This window comes from Neopelma chrysocephalum, unplaced genomic scaffold (genome assembly GCF_003984885.1).
Source record: "Neopelma chrysocephalum unplaced genomic scaffold, ASM398488v2 Primary Assembly neopelma1_23, whole genome shotgun sequence".
In the NCBI taxonomy this organism is placed as follows: domain Eukaryota; kingdom Metazoa; phylum Chordata; class Aves; order Passeriformes; family Pipridae; genus Neopelma; species Neopelma chrysocephalum.
This window is the reverse complement of record NW_020897691.1, coordinates 22,978,175-22,999,991: the sequence shown is the minus strand read 5'-3', so window position 1 is coordinate 22,999,991 and position 21,817 is coordinate 22,978,175. Positions and strand designations below refer to the sequence as shown.

Genomic DNA, 21,817 nt, shown 5'->3' with positions numbered 1-21,817 from the left:
TGTGAACAGAAATCAAAGTAAACATACAGAAATTCACCAATGTATTTCTGATGCAGAACCCTTATCCCTACCAGAAGAAGTGGGGTTAATAACTAAAAGGTACTTTTTTCTTCATAGCCAAAGCAACTGATTGCATAACAAGCCGGGGGATTTAAATACAGACACCTATCATACACAGAGCTTTTGTGGGTGCCAACATGAATTGCCAAACTGCACCAGCCACTTACAGACTCTCTCTAGCACACAGAAGAGCTAATAAAACGCTGTGCCTGCTGTGCAGCATATCTCACACACAGCCCTGATCACACTGCAGAACTGCAACGTACCTTTCAGTCTTTTGGAATTCCCGTTCTTTTGCTGCTCATCCTCTTCATCAATGGTGAATAAACCCGGGGGATTTGGCCTGGCACTTTTCTTCAGTCTCTCTTGTCGGAGGGCAGTAGTTGAACCAGGCATGCTGCTGTTGCCTCTTGCTTATTAAAAAAAAAAGTAAGAAACTCCAGCCCCTGCTTAGCTACTAGCTGCAACGCTGCCTGTTCATTTCAGCACTTGTAACAGATCCCCTATGGATAAGCAGTATGCAAACAGCTGACAAATACCAACATCCAGTCGGCAGCAAAAGGCTTGCAGTCTTTCCCCACCTTGAAGGAAAGCCCTAATTAAAGGCACATTGGTTTGGATGCTGCTCTTCTCTGTCTTAACTTGTTCAATCAGATCCCAGCCCACCGCTCCAGGTTCCTTGCTGCAGCACCTTCTTCCCTGCAACCAGCGTGCTAAAATATTCAGCACGCAACACAAGAGGAGAAAATATGATACGCCGCTGTTAACAGTTGCCCTGACAACACTGACACATCCTAATCAAAGGGGGGTCTATGAGTGCTGTCTCCTCAGCTGCAGCAAGCCGGCCTTGGGAACGCTGTCTCCTGCACGCTTGCAGAGAGCTGGAAGCACCTCAGCAGCAGGGGCTGCTGCTTCCTCCTCTCAGGGCGGCGGGAGAATGGAGCTGTGCTTGCACAAGCAGATGAGCACTGAATGAAAAGAAGCCTGGAAGGCTCCAGGCATGAACCTGATTTTTGCTCAGCTGCTCTGTTTATTCATGTTTAGAAATTTTAGCCTAACCTAAAACAATGAGCATGAGTCTTCTTCCATATACGCATGTTGGATGTCATGTGTGCCACCGCCCCCCTTAATCACTTGCCTATGCAGTACATACCTTTTGCATTAGGAATGCATACACCCACAATTACAGGCAGGTGTCGGAACATTCTTTTCCCCGTGTGAAAACTCCAAAATCAGAATTTCTAGCTTGTATGGACAACATAGGACAACAAAATCTCTTTTGGAATGAATATTCTGTACCACACCATTAGTTTTACAGCACCGACCATTAACATATACTTTGCAAAATGAGCTAAGTCCAAACAGCCTGGGTGGTTTTATTTAACTGATTTCCCTCAGATGCTAGCATTCTGGATTTTCTTTAGCCATTTGTGACAGAGCACTTTCTCACAAGTTTTGCAATCTGCATGTTCCATCCTTCACAGCTCCAAATGCCACTACGCAACATGCTGGATGTTTCACCTGAGAGACACTTTAATCTTCATCCACTTCCACCTCTCTAATTCAATGTGTGCTCACCATTTCAAAATGCTATCAAAGAAAAACTGCAAGTTAGAATCACTCTATAATGTTAAAATTGCATGCTTTTTCCTCACTTCAGGGTTTTGTTTTTAAGAGAATCTTGATGTAACCTAATCAGCCACCACAAGATGGCACAGACATTAGTCGACAAATCTGTCAGTGCCTCATTGAAAACGTGAGGTGATACAGATGCATTGATCACCTCAACAACACAGGTAACAATTCTGAAAAAGGGTCAGAGTTTATGACATCAATATGGTATGTATCACAGTGGCCTGGGATGCTCTTCACGGAGGAGTCCTGGATCATGCTCAGCTGGCAGGACAGCTCTGTTTTCACACATCTCAGGCTCATAAGCCAGGAACACAGTGGATGGAGAAGAACACAGCACCACCTGAAGGCTCAGCTGCACTATTCTTCCTTCTTCTCCAGCACAGACACTAAACACCCTAAACTAAACACACTAAACCAAACCAACAGTCTTTTGCAGGAGGACACTATGTCTGAACCGAGCCCAGAGCCCACCTCTAGTATGTATTTCCTCCCGGCTACATCCTGCCACTGGGCTACATCTTGGACTCTCTGGGCATACACGGAAGCTGTATACAATGACATTTGTCTACAGTTAGAGACGCTTTGTACTAAAGGGTGTGGCCAAAAAAAAAGAAAAAAAAAAGGGTAAGGAAAAAAGCTCTAACACAAGCTGTTCTTTAGGTCAGCAATTAGCCCTGTGGCATTTATACAGGCTAGTACTTTATCCCATAAAGAGAAACAGCTTCATTCCTCAAACCCCATCCACCTAATGCCTCCAACAAATACTACATAACAGTACACATATAGCCACAAAAAGAGGACAAGAGTTAGTCCCATCAATACTTTTCATATGTGCCAAGTCTGTTGCCAACAGAACTAAAATAACAGAAAACATTACTTCTATGATAGCTTAGTTAAATATCACTCCACCCTGTTTCACTGTTTTAAATCATTATGAAAGGATTCCTACCTTTTATAAATATTATGTTTAATTACCTTTAATTGCTAAATATCTTAAACAGGCATTTTAAAACATATAAGTATGTAACACACAAAATTACACCTGACTGGAGGGGCTTCCCAGCTTACAGGTATGATGACTGTTTCAGCATCTCCATTTCCCTACTATCAACAGAGTCATGCAGAACAGCTACAAGACTGAGAATTACTTTCTTATTCCTTGCAGGATCCCCTGCACCCACACGAGTGACTTGCTCTGAGTACAAAATGTAGTAACGACCAAGTTCGATGCTTCAGAGACTGGTGAAGATGGATTTGGGCAATGACACACAGGCAACTGAGGTACATATTTCTCCCTGTTGATTTACTAATGCAGACGTGACAGAGAAAAACTATCAACAGGACATTCAGCTTATGCAGCAAGATTTTATCTCAAGGCCCCTGTGGTTAAAAACTATGCCAGTCCACAACACGTTTCCAAATGCCTAATAAAATGCAACCTATTACAAATAAAAGACACCTATTATAATACAAGATACCGTATAACTTTAGGTACTCAGGGTCTTTATTTTTGTGTGTGTGAAAAACATTTCTAGTAACACTATTAAAACATGCATTAAAGGTACCAACACTGCATAAAAAGAGACTGTGCACACATGCCCTCCCAAAATCCACTGGTTTAGGGCAGAAAAAGAAATTCCCAAGGTATCCCTAGGAGGAAAACTTTGCTTATTCCAGCCTTGTCTCAGCTGCTTGGGAGCTTCTATATGAAAACTCAGATGAAAGAATGTTCCCTCGAGGGAACAAGGAGGCGCATAATTTAGTAACGAGGCTGTTAAATTCTTTAAAAAAAGAAAACCCCAAAAGCAATAATTTGCTTACATAACCTCTATTATCGGTTTTTTTCCATCTCTAACCATTTAGTCATACTGTGTACTAATACAATCACAGCTGAGCTCTTACCAATGTGGTGAGACTCTCTCAAGAGACAGAATGAGAGCAACTGCTTATCTTGAGTGCAGTGGATAATTTTCAGGTTTTCCTTTTTACAACACCTACAAACTCAGGTTTGCAGATAAACCACTACACTTAAACACATTCGCTTTCATCCACTGGATTTTATAAATACAATTACCTGCAAAAAATATCATCTGATATGCAACAGTCTTAAACAGCAGTTTGAACAAGGACTATTAGGACAATTATATCATGATGTGGGAAATGTAAATATTTTTAACAACATGTTGAGAGATGTTTCTACTTTACCATCAGGTATTAACACTGGATATCTCTACCTATGAAACGAAAAGCAAGTTGAAGTCAGTCACCATGATACCTACATGCTGCCTACTATGGTTAATCTTATAGTTTGCAATGGCTGAACTCCAGATTTGCAATTTCTTTCATTGATAAGACTGTTTCAGTCCCTGTAAACTATCCAAGCAGTACATGAAAGGAAAGATTGGATGTGGTATTTAGTGCCATGGTCGTGTTCGGTCATGGGTTGGACTTGATCTCAGAGGTCTTTTCCAACCCAACTGATTCTGTGATTTTGTGATTCATAGGGAGGAAGGAGGACAAAAGGCAGTATTCAACGCAAGTCAGCTAGTTAACAGAAAAGAAAAACCTTGCGAAGACAAGAAAATTTGTACCTTTCACAAGAGCTGGCAGGCCGTGGTGACTAGGACTATATATTTTCAAGGGAAAAAAACCCCACCTGGTGTAACTGAAAGTCATCTTGTATCATTGGGTATGTCAGGATACATGATAGAACATCAAGCCAATTCAATGTAGGATCATATACTGTTGCAGAAGGGGCAAAATAAACTTATAGAGAAATTGCCTATGAAAAGCCTACGAACAGAAACACTCAAGACATTGCTGAATCATAATATACAGATTTTTCCTCTCACTCCATGGAACACCCACTGTATGATCATTAAGCTATGTTTTATAGGAGTCTCATGTCTTTCTCCTGCTATTTTCTTAGCATAAGAACAGTTAAAATACTGTTTTAAAAGAATACCACACCAGCAAGCAATCAAGAAGTCAGGGTTTGACAGAAGACCATCCGTGTCCACCTCACACATCCCACACCACATCTAATTAAAAAAAAAAAAAAGCCAACATTAAAATAAAATTAAAAAAAAAAACACCAAACCAACCACCAAAAAACAAACAAACAAACAAACAAACAAACAAACAAAACACCACCCAACTCCTCAGTACCTCCAGGTCTAATAAGCTCTCAGTCTTAACACACAAGAAAACTACTGTCTGTCACTATTGAGAAACCCAGCTATGATCATTCATTGAATAGACCACTAGTTAATCTCCAGCCTTCAAGCTCCCCTTTTTCCCTACTGCCAGCAGAAGGGTTAAAAAAAGCTTTGAGGCACAGATGCGCCAAGCCAGTTTCAGAAGCCAGGGCAGCCTGCTCGCCACTGCTCTTCTTTCTGACACTTAAGCTTTCCAAAGCCTGAGGCAAGTTACAAGTGCTAGCCCTGGTTTCTCCAGTTATAAAATAGAATAAAAGCTTCAGAAAAATTCTTCTTAGAACTCAGTGATTCTTATAAAATAATTTTCTCTTTTAAGACACTTCGTATGACTTGACTTTATAAGAGCGACTGAGGAACCATTAAACTATTGAAACAATAAAGAAAAGACAAATTTAGACTATGAAAACAAAAAACTGAACAAAGAAGTCACACATGTGCTTTAGTGCTTTTAGAACATCATCCTGTTTTTCAGTTTTATCCAAAGGTACCAACAGCTGAAGAACATTCTTTTGCAGGGTACCAAAAAATCCCAAACCAACCAACAGAAAAACCAAAGCCCCAACAACCACAAATTCAAGACATGTATTTGTAAAGCAAATTACACATTCACAGAATCACAGAATCTGCTGAGTTGGAAGGGACCCACAAGGAACATCGAGTCCAACCTTTACCCCTGCACAAGACAGCCCCAAGAGTCACACCATGTGCCTGAGAGTATCATCCAAATGCTTCTTGAACTCTGTCAGGCTTTGTGCTGTGACCACTTCCCTGGGGAGCCTCTTCCAGTGCCCAACCACCCTCTGGGTGAAGAACATTTTTCTAATATCCAACCTAAACCTCCCCTAACACAACTTCAGGCCATTCCCTTGGCTCCTGTCACTGGTCACCACAGAGAAGAGATCAGTGCCTGCCCCTTGTCTTCCCCTCATGAGGAAGTTGTAACTGCAATGAGGTCTCACCTCAGTCTCCTCCAGGCTGAACAGACCAAGTGACCTCAGTCACTCCTCATACGGCTTCCCCTCCAGGTCCTTCACCATTTTTGTTGTTCTCCTTTGGACCCCCTCTAAGAGCTGAATATCTTTCTTAATTGCAGTGCCCAAAACTACACACAATATTCAAGGTGAGGCCTCACCAGGGCAGAGCAGAGCAGGTGATGCTTTGCCTGATGCTCCCCAGGACACAGTTGGCCCTCCTGGCTGCCAGGGCACTGCTGACTCATATTCAACTTGCCATCGACCAGGACCCCCAGGTCCCTTTTTGCAGCACTGCTCTCCAGCATTTCATTCCCCTATCTGTATGTACATCCAGGGTTGCCCTGTCCCAGGTGCAGAATTCGGCATTTTCCCTTGTTGAACTTCATATGGTTGGTGATTGTCCAGTCCTTTGATTTGTTGAGGTCTCTCTGCAGGGTGCCCCGCCTTTGAGGAAGTCTACAGATCCTTCCAGTTTTGTACCATCTGCAAACTTGCTCTGTATCCCTTCCAGTCCTGCATCCGAGTCATTTATGAAAATCTTGAAGAGCACTTCTTCTCTTGGATGCTGATTCAATGCCTTTTAACATAAAAGGAAAGCTTCCCCTCAAATGTACTTTATAACATGAAACAGATGAAGTAAATATTTTAGCATAGAGATTGCCAATATTTCACTGTTATTTCTCATTTTCTTAGAACTGAGAGGTTCAGGGCAGGGTAAGCATTTATCTTACATATTTACGTCAAGAAAGAAAATGGCATTTTGCTTTTATAATCATGTTTTCCCAGCATGAAACAATAGCAATCCATTGGGAACCAGGTTCCAAATGTTTCTTTCTTGGTAAAAAAGTATCAGGAAAGTTAAGGTGCATTTAAAATCTCCCATCCCATTCTGCAAAAACATTACAACAAAAAAAATTTTGTCAAAACACAAAATCCTATTTTGTATAGGCATTTTCAATATTAATTGTCTATGTCAAAAGCTTTTTGTATGAACTCATTTAAAAATACGTAATATAGACAATGCTAAATCATAGAATATCTTGAATTGGAAGGGATCCATAAAGATCATGAACTCCAACTCCCTATGTCTTGCAGGACAATGTTGGAATACACAGACACTAACTAGACTTCAAACTCACTATCTCCCTAGTTTCCTTCAGGAGTCCCATCTCTGTTTACTTTCTATTTCACTAGGTCTTAAATCAGGAAGTCATGCCAAAAAAAATTGAGAAAGTAGGGTTTGGGTTTTTTCTCCTCCTCATGTGAGAAAACAACTATTTACTCAGTATCAAAGGACTGGAAACCTTCTTTTCAATGGCATGTAAATCTAGGACAAAACAAACTAGCCTTAAAAAGACAGGCAGGATTCCCCCCAATACCCTCCTCCCACCTAGTTTTCCTTTTTTTTTTAACAGTTAACTTGGAAATAGCAAAAATAGCCACTGTATCAGAAAAAACATTTGCTTCGGTTAAGTCAATCATTGTCTCAAACATCATGCACACCTAATTTTTTTTTTTCTATTTTCAAAAAAGGACCTTGTCTTTAAAGAGGTTTCTAAGTTTCTCTTTGAAAATATCTCTAAGGCCTCACTTCCATATACAAGATAATAAAGGACTGGCAGATCATTTTTACAGCAGTACTTTAATTTTTTAAAACAACTTCAGTATTTAGTATATAAATATCTGACATAATAATTGATTTGTTCTTTTCACCTTCTTGGAAGAATAAAAGGCCCCTTGCATTAATCAATTAGACAGAATATAAAATCCTAGAGAATAACAAGGGAAACCTTCTTCTTTTTGACTAATGAGAATCCTGCTGTCAAGAGTACAGAGGCACTCTGAATAGCTTTAAATAAGAATTGAAACAACTCACTTCTAAAAATCGAGCCATAAAACCACAGTAGTTGCATGAACTTGTTCTTCATTGATCCACTGAATAAGGTGCTTAAAGAAAGTGCAGAGAACTCAAGAAAGTGCAGAACTGTACAGCTTTTCTAAACAAATGTCCAATTAAATGTGTTCTGGGGGAACTGGGGAGCAGCAATGGATTATTAAGATTCTTCAGAAAGTAAACTTAAAAATGACAGGTTCAGCTCTTTGCATCTTTATCTTCTGGAGTTTATTAAACAAACATATCTTTATTCTGGTTTCATATCTCAGTATCTCCCTTTTCAATAAATTGAATTCAGATGTATTATCTATATCTGCCTAAAAGACAGTGGATTTTAAATAAGCTAGGTCTAGACACAAAACTCAGTCACCTATTATTTTCCTATTAACTGTCCTGACTACTTTGGCTCCTTTAGCTTATCCACTGCTTATGCATCCCCTTGCATATGCTGGAAAGACTGTGTATGTTCTAGATATCACTTTAATCAATACAGTAGGATGACATATTCCTCAGCAGAGGAGGTGTAGGGGTTCTTAGAGCAGCCATGGCAATCCCCTCAGTGTGATGGAGGAGACTTGTTTATCCAGTCCCTACCTCCAGCCCCTACTCACCACAGTTCTGGTGAATCACAGGCAGGCAGCTGTGCCAGCAGTCTCTGCCTACAGGAGCCTAGAGCAGGAGGAAACTCCACCAAGAAACACACATCTGTGCACGTGCTCAGATACAGAAAGCTTCTCTTGGAGGTTACCTCTTCCCAGTTTGCTGCCACACACTGGGCCAATGAACTCCTCAGAAGTGACTAGACAGAAGTGTTAACTGTTTTCCCTTCAGTCAAAGAAAACTAAATCTATGTGCATTTCCATGCACAGGAAAAATATAGGAGAAGGCTGGAAGCCCTGCCCTGTTCTGATTCAAACTCATTCATCAGCATAAAAGACACGTGAACACGAAGGTAAGAGCCTCATCAATCACAAACACATTAAACACATACACACCAATAAAACAATCAAATACAAGATGTATATTAACAAGACTTGTTACATTTTTTAATTAAATTAATTGGCATAATATGACTAATTACAAACATTGCACAAGGCATACCATGATGAATAAAAAACATATTAGATCATTCTAAGCCAACACTCTTTATATATAACAAAACGATACTGGATCAGACCCTACAGTAGAACATATCATGTAACTTCAACCAATCGTCATTTAAATAACAAAAGGAAGGAATTGGAACTTCACAGGACAGTAGGAAACAGGAATTCAGTAGAAGACAGAAGTCATCAGTGCCAATTGCCCTACAACTAATAGCCAGGGCAGTGTTGCCACTGCTTCTGTCTGTAAAAAAAACAAAACAAAACCAAAACCAAAACAGCACTTATTTTTTAAAATACCTGTTTTTCATACATGTCAAGAGAACCAAGCATTTGTAGAGCACTTAGGTACATTTTAAGTTTCTGGTTGGAAATATGAACATACGTCAAAGAACAGGCTCTTTTCAGCTCTTTTCATAGAAATGTGAATATGAAAGAAAAGGTGATATGCCAAGACCAAATTAAAATCTTCTCCATTGTATTACCGACAGTATCTGATGGATGGAATCCTGTGAACTACTTTGTGATATGTTAATTACCAGTGCTTTTCTGACATCTTAGTTCCCAACATGTTTCTTAGAAGGTGACCAAGACGTCTGGACTTTTGGATAAGGGAGAACACATTAGAGTTTCACACAGAGACATGAGAAATATTTGGAGACATCAGTACTTTATTTCCCCCTTCGATAATCTAGTCTCACAATGACTCTCAGCCTGGAGCATAAACCATTCTATCACATCTCTGAAGAATCTCATTGTCACCAAGAGCCAGGTTTTCAACTCCATTCATTTGAATAGTGAGGCAGCCTAGTCCCGTTATGTCATATTGGCAGACAACTTATGGTGTTCCTTGAACTCTGACAGGTGTCCTAGGATACATATTATCAAGACTGCTCCACGAAGCCACAAAGGGTATAAATATATCTTCTACTTGTTTTAATGAACAAATATGGCATGACTCCACTCATGGAATCAACACCCAAGGAAAACTGCAGAGCTAAATCTGAAGCAGTTTAACAAATGCATCACTTCTCACACATTCTTAAGGTGAAAAAGACTATAACACACACAGCCTGTTCTGTCACAATACTAACACGCCACTGCATTTTTCTAACAGAGGTCACATATCAAGGATTTCCTTCCTAGAGGAAAGTGCAAAGACAGTTACCACAACAACATCAGCAGCACACTGTGGCTTGTATTGCGGATCTAGACTTACACAGGGTTTTTTCAAGTGGAAAAGAAAATACACTGTTGCAAGATTACACAGTATTTACATAATCGAGGCAATTATCGCTCTGATCATTTAATTACCTTTAACACCACAAATAATTTTCAGCTGTACAGTATTAAACTTGTTTATATGTGATAGCAACAAATCAGTCATACAAGTAAAATGGTTGCCATCTCTGCTTACCGTAAATTTACAATTTTTACAGTTTGAATTAGCACACACAGAAGTATCTCCATTTTCAAAATAAAGCCCCAGTAAAATGACAATGTATATTACTTTAGTTAGATTAGTAGAGGTTCTCTTCCTGTACTGGAAGTACCACTTAAACCAGCTGCTCCTCCATCATTCATCAGGCTTGATTTTTGACTAACTCAGACCTTTTTTTTTTTTTTTTTTCTGGCAGTGTTTGGCTTTGGAGTTTTTTTGTGTTAGGGTTTTTGTGTGCTCTTTTGGGTGTGATTTTTTTTCTTTTGGTTTGCTTTTTTGGGGGCGAGTGTTGGGTTTTTGTTGAGTTTGTGTTTGTTGTGGTTTGTTTCATCTCCTCCCTCCCCCCCTTTTTCTTTTTTTTTTTTTTTTACATTAGAAGTACTGGGTGTAGGTGGGTGGAGAAAGACAGCCTGACTCACATTACATAACATGCATATAAAAAGGCTTGTTCAAACTTTTCCAGTGTGTAGGCATTACCTGACCAATGAGAGATACCAAGAGATAGTACTTTGCCAACTTTCTAAAGTTGAGGGGTGGTTTCTATAAGGATTTTAACCCTCTCATCCACACTAATACATTTTATTCAGTTGTATCATTGTCATTCTACAAGCTAATGATAAATGTGAGTCTCTGTGAATGCAGTACTGACTCAAAAATTATTAAGGTAGGACCAAATAAGTAATCGTAAGGTCTGATGCACATTGTCAAAATTTGAATAGGTCTTAATCAGAGAGGGGTGACAATAGAAGGATTGCAGATCCATAATTTAAATAATATATTAAAAGACTGGAAATACTCTCAGTGGACTAACATTTAGATACTTATGGATGGAAATTAAAGCACCCTAACAACACACAAACCTTCAGCACTTTCAGCATTTGTAAGCAAATACCCTCACGGCAACGTAACATTTGGCTGGAGATCCCCGTTATCCTGACGACACCTGGCGCTCTGACAGCCGCTGTTTACGGTACGAGTGAGAGCACAGAGCCGTGGCCGGCGCGGGGGAGCGCTGGGACGTGTCCACGGTGCCCGCAGCCGGGCACGGGCACGGGCACAACCCACCGCCCCCTGCCCTTCTCAGGCCACAGTGACGCGGCAACACAGGCGCCCTGCACTCGGCAGCTCCCCTTGGAGGGAACAGGAACTGTCTCAGCCGCCAGAGAGATGAAACTTGTGTGTCACGATACCGTTGCATAAATCCTCCCCAGCAAAACAGGTTTCCCGTCGGGAAAGAGCCATGGGGAGCTGGCGCAAGTCTTCAGCTCCCACCCACTGTATGCTTCTGTACCTTTGCGTTTTCCCTAATAATTTATCTAGTTGTTAGAAAAAAGATAACACAGTAAGATGAAACTTAATTTATTCTCAGATGGAGAAAACACCAGGATAAGCAAGCAATAACGTCCCATCAGCAGTTACAGAGCAAACAACCCAAGTGTTCAGCTTTTGCAAGCCAACTATCACTGACATCATTTAAAGTGCAGACTTATTTTGTCACAAAAAGAAAGGAACAATAATAAACTCACTTAGAAGAGAGTACTAACAGTACACAAAATCATGGCATTAAAGCTTCTTTGCAATGATCCAAAACCACTTCGCTCTCTCTAGTCTCCCAGCACCTAAGCAAATTGTTATTTGTGCACAGAGCTGGCCAAGGCAGCCCAGAGCACGCACGGGGAAACTCCCACAGGCAGAGGCATGACTACGCTGATGGTAAGCAGCCATAAAATGAGGTGCCTTAGAAGCTTCTCCATGTGTTATTCCCCACGAGAGGGCCTTTCTCATCTCAGGAATCACTGAAAAGCCTGTTAGGAGTACAAAATGCTTGAGTAATTAGCATTTAAAAATTCTAACTGGTATAAGCTAGCATACTCCCTGAGCACTGTACTCATTTTGCCATCTACACACTTATGAATGGCAGAGGAAAAAAACCCTTCACCCTGGTAATTGAGCCATTTACCTGAAGAAAGCTAGTTAAGTGCAGCAGACCATCTGCCCAACAATAAAGGGAGCCACTTGTAACATCTCCCTGCAAAGCCCTTGTGGTGCCGTTAAAGACTTCCCCAGATCAGTCCTGAAAGTCCCTGTGGACAGCCACAGGAGAGGGGGAAAACCAAACCCAGATACACACCACAACACACAGAGCTATTTTGCTGGTTTGTTTTGTTTTGTAAACAGAGGCAATAAGTCAACCAGTATGTAATTTCTCCAAACAAGGATGGGATGTTGACCTTCATAAGGAGCCGGATCCAGACACAGGTGTTCTGCCTGCGGAGCAGACTGCAGCCGAAGCCATCTGCGTGGCCCTCCCTGGGCACATACACCTGCTCACTCACAGACAGACCAAACAGCCGCTGAGCGGCTCCCTGAGATGCTACGAGGTTGTTCCTGTTTGTAAACGCTGGGAAAGCGGCCCGCGATAACTCAGAGACCTAAAACAATCTCAACACACAATAAGCAACTTCACAGAAGTAAGTTTAACTTAGACCTTTCACACACGAGGAAGTTTTGAATGAACTTTGACAGCACAAAGCAATCTAAATTCAAAAAAACAACTCATGCAAGTAGATCCATCTCCTGTCTACAACTATGGCCCAATGAGAAAAAGTTCAACACAGTAGCATGAAATGAAACTATAAAGCAAACTCAGAATAAATCTAAGCACATAAATCCTTTTAAAACTGTACATATGTAACATGCATATAACCTGTTGGGTTGTCCCCAGTTTTGGTAAGGAATTAGAAAGAGACTGATAATACAGTTGAAAAAAATGACATCAGCAACATAAGGTAAAGAACTTGAAAAGAATTTGTTAGACTTGGCTTTAAAAATACACTGACAGTCAGTTCTTTCCATGGAAAGTGAAGTTAATGCAGTTACAAATTCTGAAATACATAGGAAGACAGATGCAGACCCTTTCTGAAGCTGAACGTTAGAGAGATGCCCAGGAGTGACTTGTAAGAAGGATTCCTGAGCAAAACATTACAATTTTTAAGTTCACTTAAGACAGCATTTGGATTGATCTGCCCACAATCATTGCTTGTGACTGCATGCCTGCGTTATATAAAGTATGTATTAAAAATATTACACTGTGGAAACACAATCAATTAAGCAACAGCCATATGGCCTATTCATATGCTGTTTTGATGAAAAAGCTTGGATTCAGAGATAAACTTGGACACAGATTAGAGAAGGACTAGCAAAAGGTGAGTGGAACTGTACTGTGGAAGGAGATAAAAAAGGAAGAAAAGGAGAGGACTAAAAGTTGGAGTCAGCTTTCACAGTCCACCAAGCAGCACTCCCAGTGAACGTGCCAGAAAGGCAACCTCTCCACTGCCCGCAAAAGCAAACAGCATCCGCGCCTACAACAGTGATACAGCGGTCGATCCGCTTGCGTAAGCCAAAATCTCCTCCCTGCACCCTCCTCGCCCTTAGGGCCAAAATAAAAGCGAGTTAAAACGCTCTCGCAGCGTACATTCCTCCTTAGAGGAGATGCAAGGACATCTCCCTGCCTTCTCTATAGGAAATAAGGGCTTGCAGCAGCCCGTCGCTCGCACGCGTTTGAGGCGCAGCCAAACCCGCAGGCCCTGCGGCGGGGCTCGCTCGGGAGGCGCCGCCAGGTACCTTGACCCTGCCGAGCCGTCCCTCCTCTCCCGCCGGGGTGTTGCTTCCTGCAGGAGCTCGCCACTACCTCAAGCCCCGCTCAGAGCCCGCTGCCCTCCACTCCTGCGCCGCAGCCCGGCGGCCGCCCCCGCGGGTGGCTCGGCACCCCGCGCTATCCCCGCCGGCGCGGACGCCCCGCAGCACCCTGATCCTTTAAAGAAGGTTTCGGAACAACCAGCCGAGCTCTGGAAACGACGGCGCGGACCCGCCGATGCCCGTCCGCGGGGCCGGGGAAGGAAGGCGGGGGTTCTCGCCGCTCCGGCGGGCACAGTCCGGGACCCGCCCCCACCGGCGCGGCTCTGCCCTCCGGCTGCCCCCGGGCCGGGTCACGGTGGGTGCCCCACGGGAAGGGAGCGAAGCCCCCGCGCAGCCCGGCGGGCGCGGGCGGCCAAGGAGCGCCCCCGCACCTGTTGCGGACGAGGCCGCCGCCGGGCCCCGCAGCGCTCCCGTCTCACACGGCCGCCCGCAGCCGGCCGGGAGCGCAGGGCCGCCCGCAGCCGCCGGCCGACCCGCACCGCTGCCCACCCTCCGCCCGGGCCGGCGGCAGCGCCTCACCTGCGGGACGCCGGCGCCCGCCGCTCCTGCCCGCGGCCTCCGCCATATCTGCTCCTGCTCGGCGAGCGCGGCTGCTCCGCCCCGCGGCTCCGCGGCCCCGGGCAGGTGAGAGCGCCACGTCCCCCGCCCCCGCCGGCGGGCTCTGCCCGGCAGCAGGTGAGGGCGGGCCCAGCGCCCGCGGTCCGGGAGCGGCCGCGCTTCACGGGCAGGAGGCGCTTGTGCGGCGCAGTGCGGGGGCGCTTGCCCGCACTCCCGGCCCCCGCGGCGGCCCCAGGCAGCCGAAGTGCCGGTGTTCACTCAGGTGTGCTGGTATTTTTCCTCAGAGCGGCTCCCGTCGCATTGGCACAGCTCGTTCGGTACCAGCGCGGGGAGAAACAACAGGTTTGGGGATGCTCGCCATCTCGACGGTAGGTGGGAGGAGCGGCGGCCGCCTCACAAGCCCAGGCGATGCGCCGCATCGTGTGGGGAAGAGCTGCACTGCTGCAGACTCGTTGCTGCGGCACGTGCTTTTGAACAGTCGGGTTTAGAGTTGCCCGCGACACATCGCTTCCAAAAAAAATGGCTCTGTGAAGAATTGTCGACGTATCAGTCCTTTCTGTAAAGAAACTCATGGCATACGGGTAAGAAGGTGGAGACGCAGCTCGCTTAGTCTGGTGCGCTTGGACAAAGTCAACTTCAGCCACCGTGCAGCACTTTCAAATTCAGGGCATGAGGTCTTCTAGGGGAAGGGATTGTTGCACCAGGAGCCATTTGTGCTCTAAAACAGAAGCAGCTTGGGGCTTGAGTGATAAACGCGTCCTGTGGTTTGTGGGCAGGAGGGTGTTTGTGATACAAGAACAGGCTGAGCTTTACGCTGGAAGGTGCAAAAGACAGCAAGATCAGCACTGCCTTGATCGAGTTTTCACTTCTGTGATCTCTTAATGGAGGAGCAAAGGTGTGTCTTGGTCCACCTGAGCGCTGGCTTACAACAGCACGGATCAAGGACCAAGAGGTTATCCAAGCTCAAACCCCATGGTATGCCCTATAGTCAAAACATTGCCCTTGGCAAAATCCTGCACTGAAACATCATGTGTCCTTACTATGTAATCTCAATTCCCTCACTTGTGGTCCATGTATCCATTAGCATATTCAGGGAGCCAGGCTGAAAAATCCCAGATGTCTGATGCACTCTGTCCCAGAATGTTTTTCACATTCTGTTCGGGGATATAAAAAGTAATGTGACTAGCACAGTCTATATGAAGTAGCCTGAAGTGGGGATATTACATAAGCTTTTGTGTACAGATCGAGTACCTATATGGATAAGCTGTGCTGTTCAAGGAACCACATTCGGACCAGATCACAATTGCTCAAGTAGCCCAAGCATACATGGCCCAGCCTAGGCGTGGATCAGACCCAATATAGTCTTACAGTGGAGAATACAGAACTGATTGCTGAGCAACTCTGCAGAAGCCACCTTGGGTCTGGTGAAGCCAGCAATGACTACAGGAGTAAACTCCCAGCTGGTGCCAGGCTCAGTCTCATGGAGACATTCAACTAAAACCTCGATCACACTCCCTTCTGTTATACATAGCTGGCATTTCTGAGCACTCGGAGTCACAGAGAACAGGCTGCATTGCTTTCAAAGTAAACAGAGCAATGCAATTACATCCTGGTCTATTCATGCTGTGTGAAATCAGGTTTCCCAACTGCAATCATGGACCAACACAGGATTGTGCTTCACACAAAAAATCAAAATAGGAATGTTCATTGTCCTAAGGGTCACTTTTCAATGGGTAGTGGTGTTTTTCAGTTGCTTTGGGTTTTACAAATCAACCTCCACCACTGGTCTTTCCAGTGTTTAAAACTACCTTGAATGTGTACTGTTTCCTGCTGTAATAGCAGTAGAAATTGGTAAACAGTAGCTATGTTTCTCATGGAATGTAGTTAAGTTTTTGGAATGAGTTGAATCTACCTATGCCCAAAAATCAGTGGAACTGTCTTCAGAGTAAAAAAAAAAATCTGACTAAAATTATTTAATCTACTGTTCTTTGTTTTGCCTGTCTTTTTAAATGCATAATTGCTGCATTTTAGTCAGTGGAAATTACTATATACATGTTAGGACAGCATGTTTATGTTTAAAATAAAATACTTAGTTTTCTTTGAAAATGCTTGCTAGACCTGAAAAATTGAGAACATAAGCCTTTCACTGATTACCAAGGCTTCTGAAGAAAGAAGTACCTTCTTGTCCAAGCAAGTCTTACTCACATTGGAATTTTTTGCAGCTGCCCTAGAAGAATCTGTTGATACCCAGTGCTACAATGGTGGAGTGACAGTGACAGTGGATGGACAGGGAACATCCACAATCCTTTTTCATGTGAGAAAAGACACATTGCATAAACAGAAGCAGAAAAAGAAACAACAGGGCACAATGACTCTTCAGTGCATGGAAGCAAAACTTTTCATTTCTCAAGTCAAGTAGAGCACATGGAGAAAAATTTTGTTTGGCCTTGGCTTGTTAGTACAGGAATTAGACTGAATAGGAAAACCGAGAAAATATTCAATGCTGTGGTAATCCAACTCAAATCACAGTAAGTTTAACATGTGTCAGAAAGGTTCCCTTGATACTCAATTTGATTTTTTCTTTTTTTTATTCCAATATTTTCCAGTTCTACACCTTTATTATTTTAAAAGTCCAAAAATATAGGAAAAAGTAAGTCTTAAGTTATTTTTATTTCCAACTGTGTATGTCAGAGATAGCTTTAGAACAAGCTAACATTACTGTGGTTCAGGTGTATACAACTGGTACAGTTCAGTAGTACATAAACAACTCTAAAACATATGCACCATAGAACTTAAATTACCAAAAATAAACAATAATAAACTATGTAGGGCAGTAGGTAAAACAATTACCTTTCGATCTTGCACACTAAAAGAAAAATATCTAATTGTGATTGAAATTATGAAGCTCTACTACAGATAATATTGAGATATATTACAAAGAAACTTGAAAAGTTGTTGTCACATTTTGGTTTTGTTCCAGTGATGTACAGTCACATGAAATCTTACATCAGTTTTTCATGAAATTAACATCTGCTTATTTTACTACAATATTTCATGAGTTTATAACTTTGTGTGTATGTGTATGGGGTTAAATTTTTGAAAAACTTGCATGTAAAAACATTTGAAGTAAAATAATGTTGCAGATTGTTTATAGATTCCTTATGGATTACAGAAGTAAAAGCAGTCAGGAAGCTGCAGTGTTTTTAACATTGGTAAACAAATACTGGATTAAAGTGCAACAGTCCCTCTGACAGCAGACCTGCTCTGTGCTGAAAGGAAATCTTTTCATCTCTGCAGAGAAGCAAAGAAAAATTTCAATGTCAGGTGTGTTTCTCTCGAAAGTCGGTGATAGCCTTCCAGAGCGTGCATAGCATTCCTCCTCTGAAAAGAAAAAGCATAAAGACACTCAGGTACAAAGATACCCTCTAGCCTCAAAGCATTCCAATTTAGGTGCTTTCTTGCCCTGGTTTTGATCAATGAAATTCAGTGGGAAGGCTGATCAAAGGTGAAATGCAACATGCAATACTCAAATAGAGAACAGAGTCCTTTCCTGATTATAGTACAGGGCAATCGTTCCACTTGGCAGATGCCTGCTGTCTGGAATTCAGACTTCTGGTCCAAAGGACTTGCATAACCCACATCTGACTTCCAACACGATGAAAGTGTCAATTACGTAAAAATCTCAACACCTGCCTTTTATTGTAATTTTTTAGTTACTTTTTTTAAACTGACTGGGCATGCACACAGTGTCTGATAATTTCCATTGTTTCTACTTAAACTTGGTACTGCAGTGACCCACACACCTGGCATGATTAGGTGAAATCTAGTGTTACTTGCAGTCCATGAGTAAGATTTCTGAAGTTTGATGATGATGATAAACTACTGAAAGTTTTGCTGTCTCTACCTTTTAAAATAAAAGCAAGGCTCTAATGGGATATTCAGTGTCTCCAGGTGTAGGGTAAATGCTTACCCTAATATTTTGCCTTTAATAGAAATAGCTTATTTTAAAATTTAAACAGTATCCAGCTGTTTAGCAAGACTGTGTCAGCATACAAAGACATACTGGAAAATGTTACTTATTTTAAATTAATACTGCACAATACAATAAATTAGTATCAGTTATTTTCTCTTGAAACAAAGCACAACTCCTGCTCAGCACAGTTCATTTAAACGTGAAGCATTACCTCAGTCTCAAACATTTCAGATCATCTCGTGTAACATAGCAGAGAACATCCGTTAAAGTATAGTCTTCAGCCAAGAACTGCAAAAAGAAGTTTAAATTAACATTTTGTTAGAAATATCATTTAGCTTCCTAAGCTCATGTTCCTAGGATTATCTGCCCTTAAAAATAGGTTACACCTGGAAGAAACCTAAAATTGGGCTAAAACATGGTACATGTAACAGATTAATCCACATTTGTTTTAGAAATACAACGGAGCTACTTAAATTTTACACTGTATATTCTGCGTTGGCATACCAAGCACAACTTGAAAGTTGTAATGCTTTTACAGCTACTCAAAACCTTTGTCAACTGGCATTTCTATTGTTACCACTGATATCTCCGAATCACAGGCCTCAGTGAACACAAATTAGAGCATAATTAATACCACATTTAAGCCACAAGGAAATTAAAAACAACAGTTAAGGCCTACCTTTTCAATAATGGCATCTAAATTTGATGTAATTGGGTTTGGATGAACCTTTGATCTGATATGTAGGAGTGATAACTACATGCAGGTGTTCCTAAATCAGCTGATATTCTGAGGTGCTCAACACCTCTAAAATTATATAATTTGCTGCAGAGCATACTGATCTACTTCAGCATATTTCACTGCAGCACAGTTAGCTAAGCGTGAACAGGTACACCGTATTCAGCATATCATCAGCAAGGACTGCTGCAATGTGTAAAGACACTGAAAAAGTAAGTGTCTATTTACCAGGACATTTTATTCCCTTTTTCCTAATCAGATTTAGGAATTATTAATAGTACTGTATTTTTAAGAAGGCCTTTATATGCATGGCTTTTTCCTATCATCTGAAAACAAATCAATCTCTCAAAATATGCTGAAGTAATTAAAAACGTTTGATATCTTCTCGCACTGAGACACAAAACAGTACTGCAACTATACTAGAAAGTGAACAGAATCATTGCTACCTTGTTGATCGTGGCCTCATCAGCTCCATGAACACTCAGCCAGTTTATGAGATCTGGGTCTTCAGTCCCTGTGCCAGTGGAATGACGATGACAGACAGACAATCCAGGAATATCTGAAACGAGCATTTCTGAGATAAGGTTTTATGTTGCCAAAGCAACCTCTTTTTATTTTTGACTCCTGAAGCATTTTCTTCTGTGAGCTTTCCATTCAAGCTTAGAATACCAGTATCCCCATAAATAAAGATAAATGTCAATTCCCAAAACCCACACTTAATTACAATTTATAGACATTAATTATTCCACTTGGTTAGGGGTACAGTTCAAGTAGTGTGAACGCTGATAGAAATTTTCTGCCCTCTTCATAAAATGACTTTACTAGTACAAGGCACATCGATTTCACTGTCACTGTTTCTACACTAAGGTTGTTGCATCAATTAACTGAACTGTTCAGTGCAACTCATACAATCGGTGCACAGGCAATGCCTTGGACTGAGGATCAGTTGCTTTTGGGAAGCAACACTTCTCTGCAGCATATTACACAGAAACATCAAACTGCACTAGCACTTCCACCTTCTTCAGGGCAGATACACAGCAAAGTCGGCTTCCCTCAGAAACCTTTAAGTTGTATTTACATTTCACCAATTAGATCCTCTTGAAATTTCAGTGGAACAATTGGAACAGGCTGTAATTCAAGGAACACATACCTAACATACTAGATTATCCTCTTTAGAAATAATATTTATTCTGTAGAATATGAGCCTCGTACTCTTCCATATAATCACAAACAAAAATATTTAAATCGTACCATTCCTTGTACTATGATTAACAAATTCAGTAATTTGTTTCCACAATGTACATTCTTACTTCAGAGCAAACCCTACCAGAAGCAGCATAATAAAGCATCTTTGCTGAAGACTGGCTCAATAAAATGAACAGATGTTTAGCTGGCACCATTTCATCTGCAGCTAGTATAAAACTTTTCCTTGAAAATTTTTCTCACCTATTGGCTGTGACCTGAGCCGTAGGTTTCTGATCTCTTGATCTTTTTCTTCTATAGCTTGATGTAAGAGGACTTGAAATTCTCTCTCCTTTTGAACCAACTCCTCCAATAACCTGTGAAGTAACCAGAAGAAAGCGCACATTTCCTTAATTAGCTTCAATTTTCAGGAAAGCAAAGATCTTACTGGAAACCTTCCTGACAAAGACAAGGACAGACTTCTTCAGCTTTCACAGGAATATTCTTTCACTATAGATTTATTATGACCTATACCAAGATATAAACATTCATTGGTTCCTAAAGCTATGGCCCTAAAAAAAAAAGCCCCAAACACATACACATTCACTCGCTAAACAAGTGATAAAATATAAAGTGTCAGTGAAATTTCTACAGCCGGCATTCTGCTTTAAACAAAACTGTGTAACTGAGAACAATATCAAAGTGTTTCATAAACCAAGGGCTAAACTTTGTGACGTAATCCTTTGTAAGGAAAAATGTGTGTTCACATCTCTCCAGCAGACATTTTCAAGGGTATGGCAAGGGTGGAGCTGTGATGAAAATGTGGTGAAAACGTATGGTTGCATTTCTTAAATGTGGAAAACACATTCTTAACCACAGATGGGCTGTCCCTTCTTCACATACGATGCACTTTGTGCCTGCCCTCCTAGACTACGTTAAGATGAGAAAAGAGGAGGCAAAATACTTGCATCCTCCCCTAAGCAATTACATTTGAGAATGTCAAGCAGAAGTAAATTGGAACCCACGTTTGACCTCCATCATAACACAAACCCAGAGAGAAAGCCAGAGAGATTCAGTAGCCAGCACCTTTCAAACTGATCAAAAGAAAATAGTCAGAATATAACGGAAAATTATTATTTGAAACTGCTGCAACTTGTTATTTCAGAAAAGTGATTTAATAAAAGAGGGGATTTGTGAACAATATCTTTTCAGGAACTTGATATGAGAAACTGGACATGGAGAACACACTCAGAAACCTATTACTGACTTCTCAGTCTTAGGAAGTTCTGCCTTGAAAGAACTGCAGCACCTTCATCCGTTTCCTGAAACCTTTGTCAGCCTGAA

The 21,817-nt window shown here is 41.8% G+C and overlaps 2 protein-coding genes across 15 annotated transcripts in view; both read right to left on the bottom strand.

Moving 5' to 3' along the window:
* The window catches only part of MAP7 (microtubule associated protein 7), a 118,184-nt gene extending 103,451 nt beyond the window's left edge, over positions 1-14,733 (bottom strand). For 2 of the 14 annotated variants that reach the window (XM_027690266.1, XM_027690284.1), the window contains exon 1: positions 327-1,032. In XM_027690266.1, coding sequence (XP_027546067.1) covers positions 327-456 — 130 coding nt within the window. In that variant the 5' untranslated portion in view covers positions 457-1,032. Of the gene's footprint in view, positions 1-326; positions 1,033-14,543 lie in introns of those variants that run through there. The other 12 variants (XM_027690295.1, XM_027690367.1, XM_027690320.1 and 9 more) reach the window with 10 other exon arrangements.
* A 2,500-nt stretch (positions 14,734-17,233) lies between these two features.
* The window catches only part of MAP3K5 (mitogen-activated protein kinase kinase kinase 5), a 104,490-nt gene continuing 99,906 nt past the window's right edge, over positions 17,234-21,817 (bottom strand). The window contains exons 27-30 of the mRNA XM_027690150.1: positions 20,738-20,850; positions 19,738-19,850; positions 18,767-18,843; positions 17,234-17,963 (exon numbers count right to left, since the gene is read on the bottom strand). Coding sequence (XP_027545951.1) covers positions 17,903-17,963; positions 18,767-18,843; positions 19,738-19,850; positions 20,738-20,850 — 364 coding nt within the window. The 3' untranslated portion in view covers positions 17,234-17,902. The remainder of the gene's footprint in view (positions 17,964-18,766; positions 18,844-19,737; positions 19,851-20,737; positions 20,851-21,817) is intronic.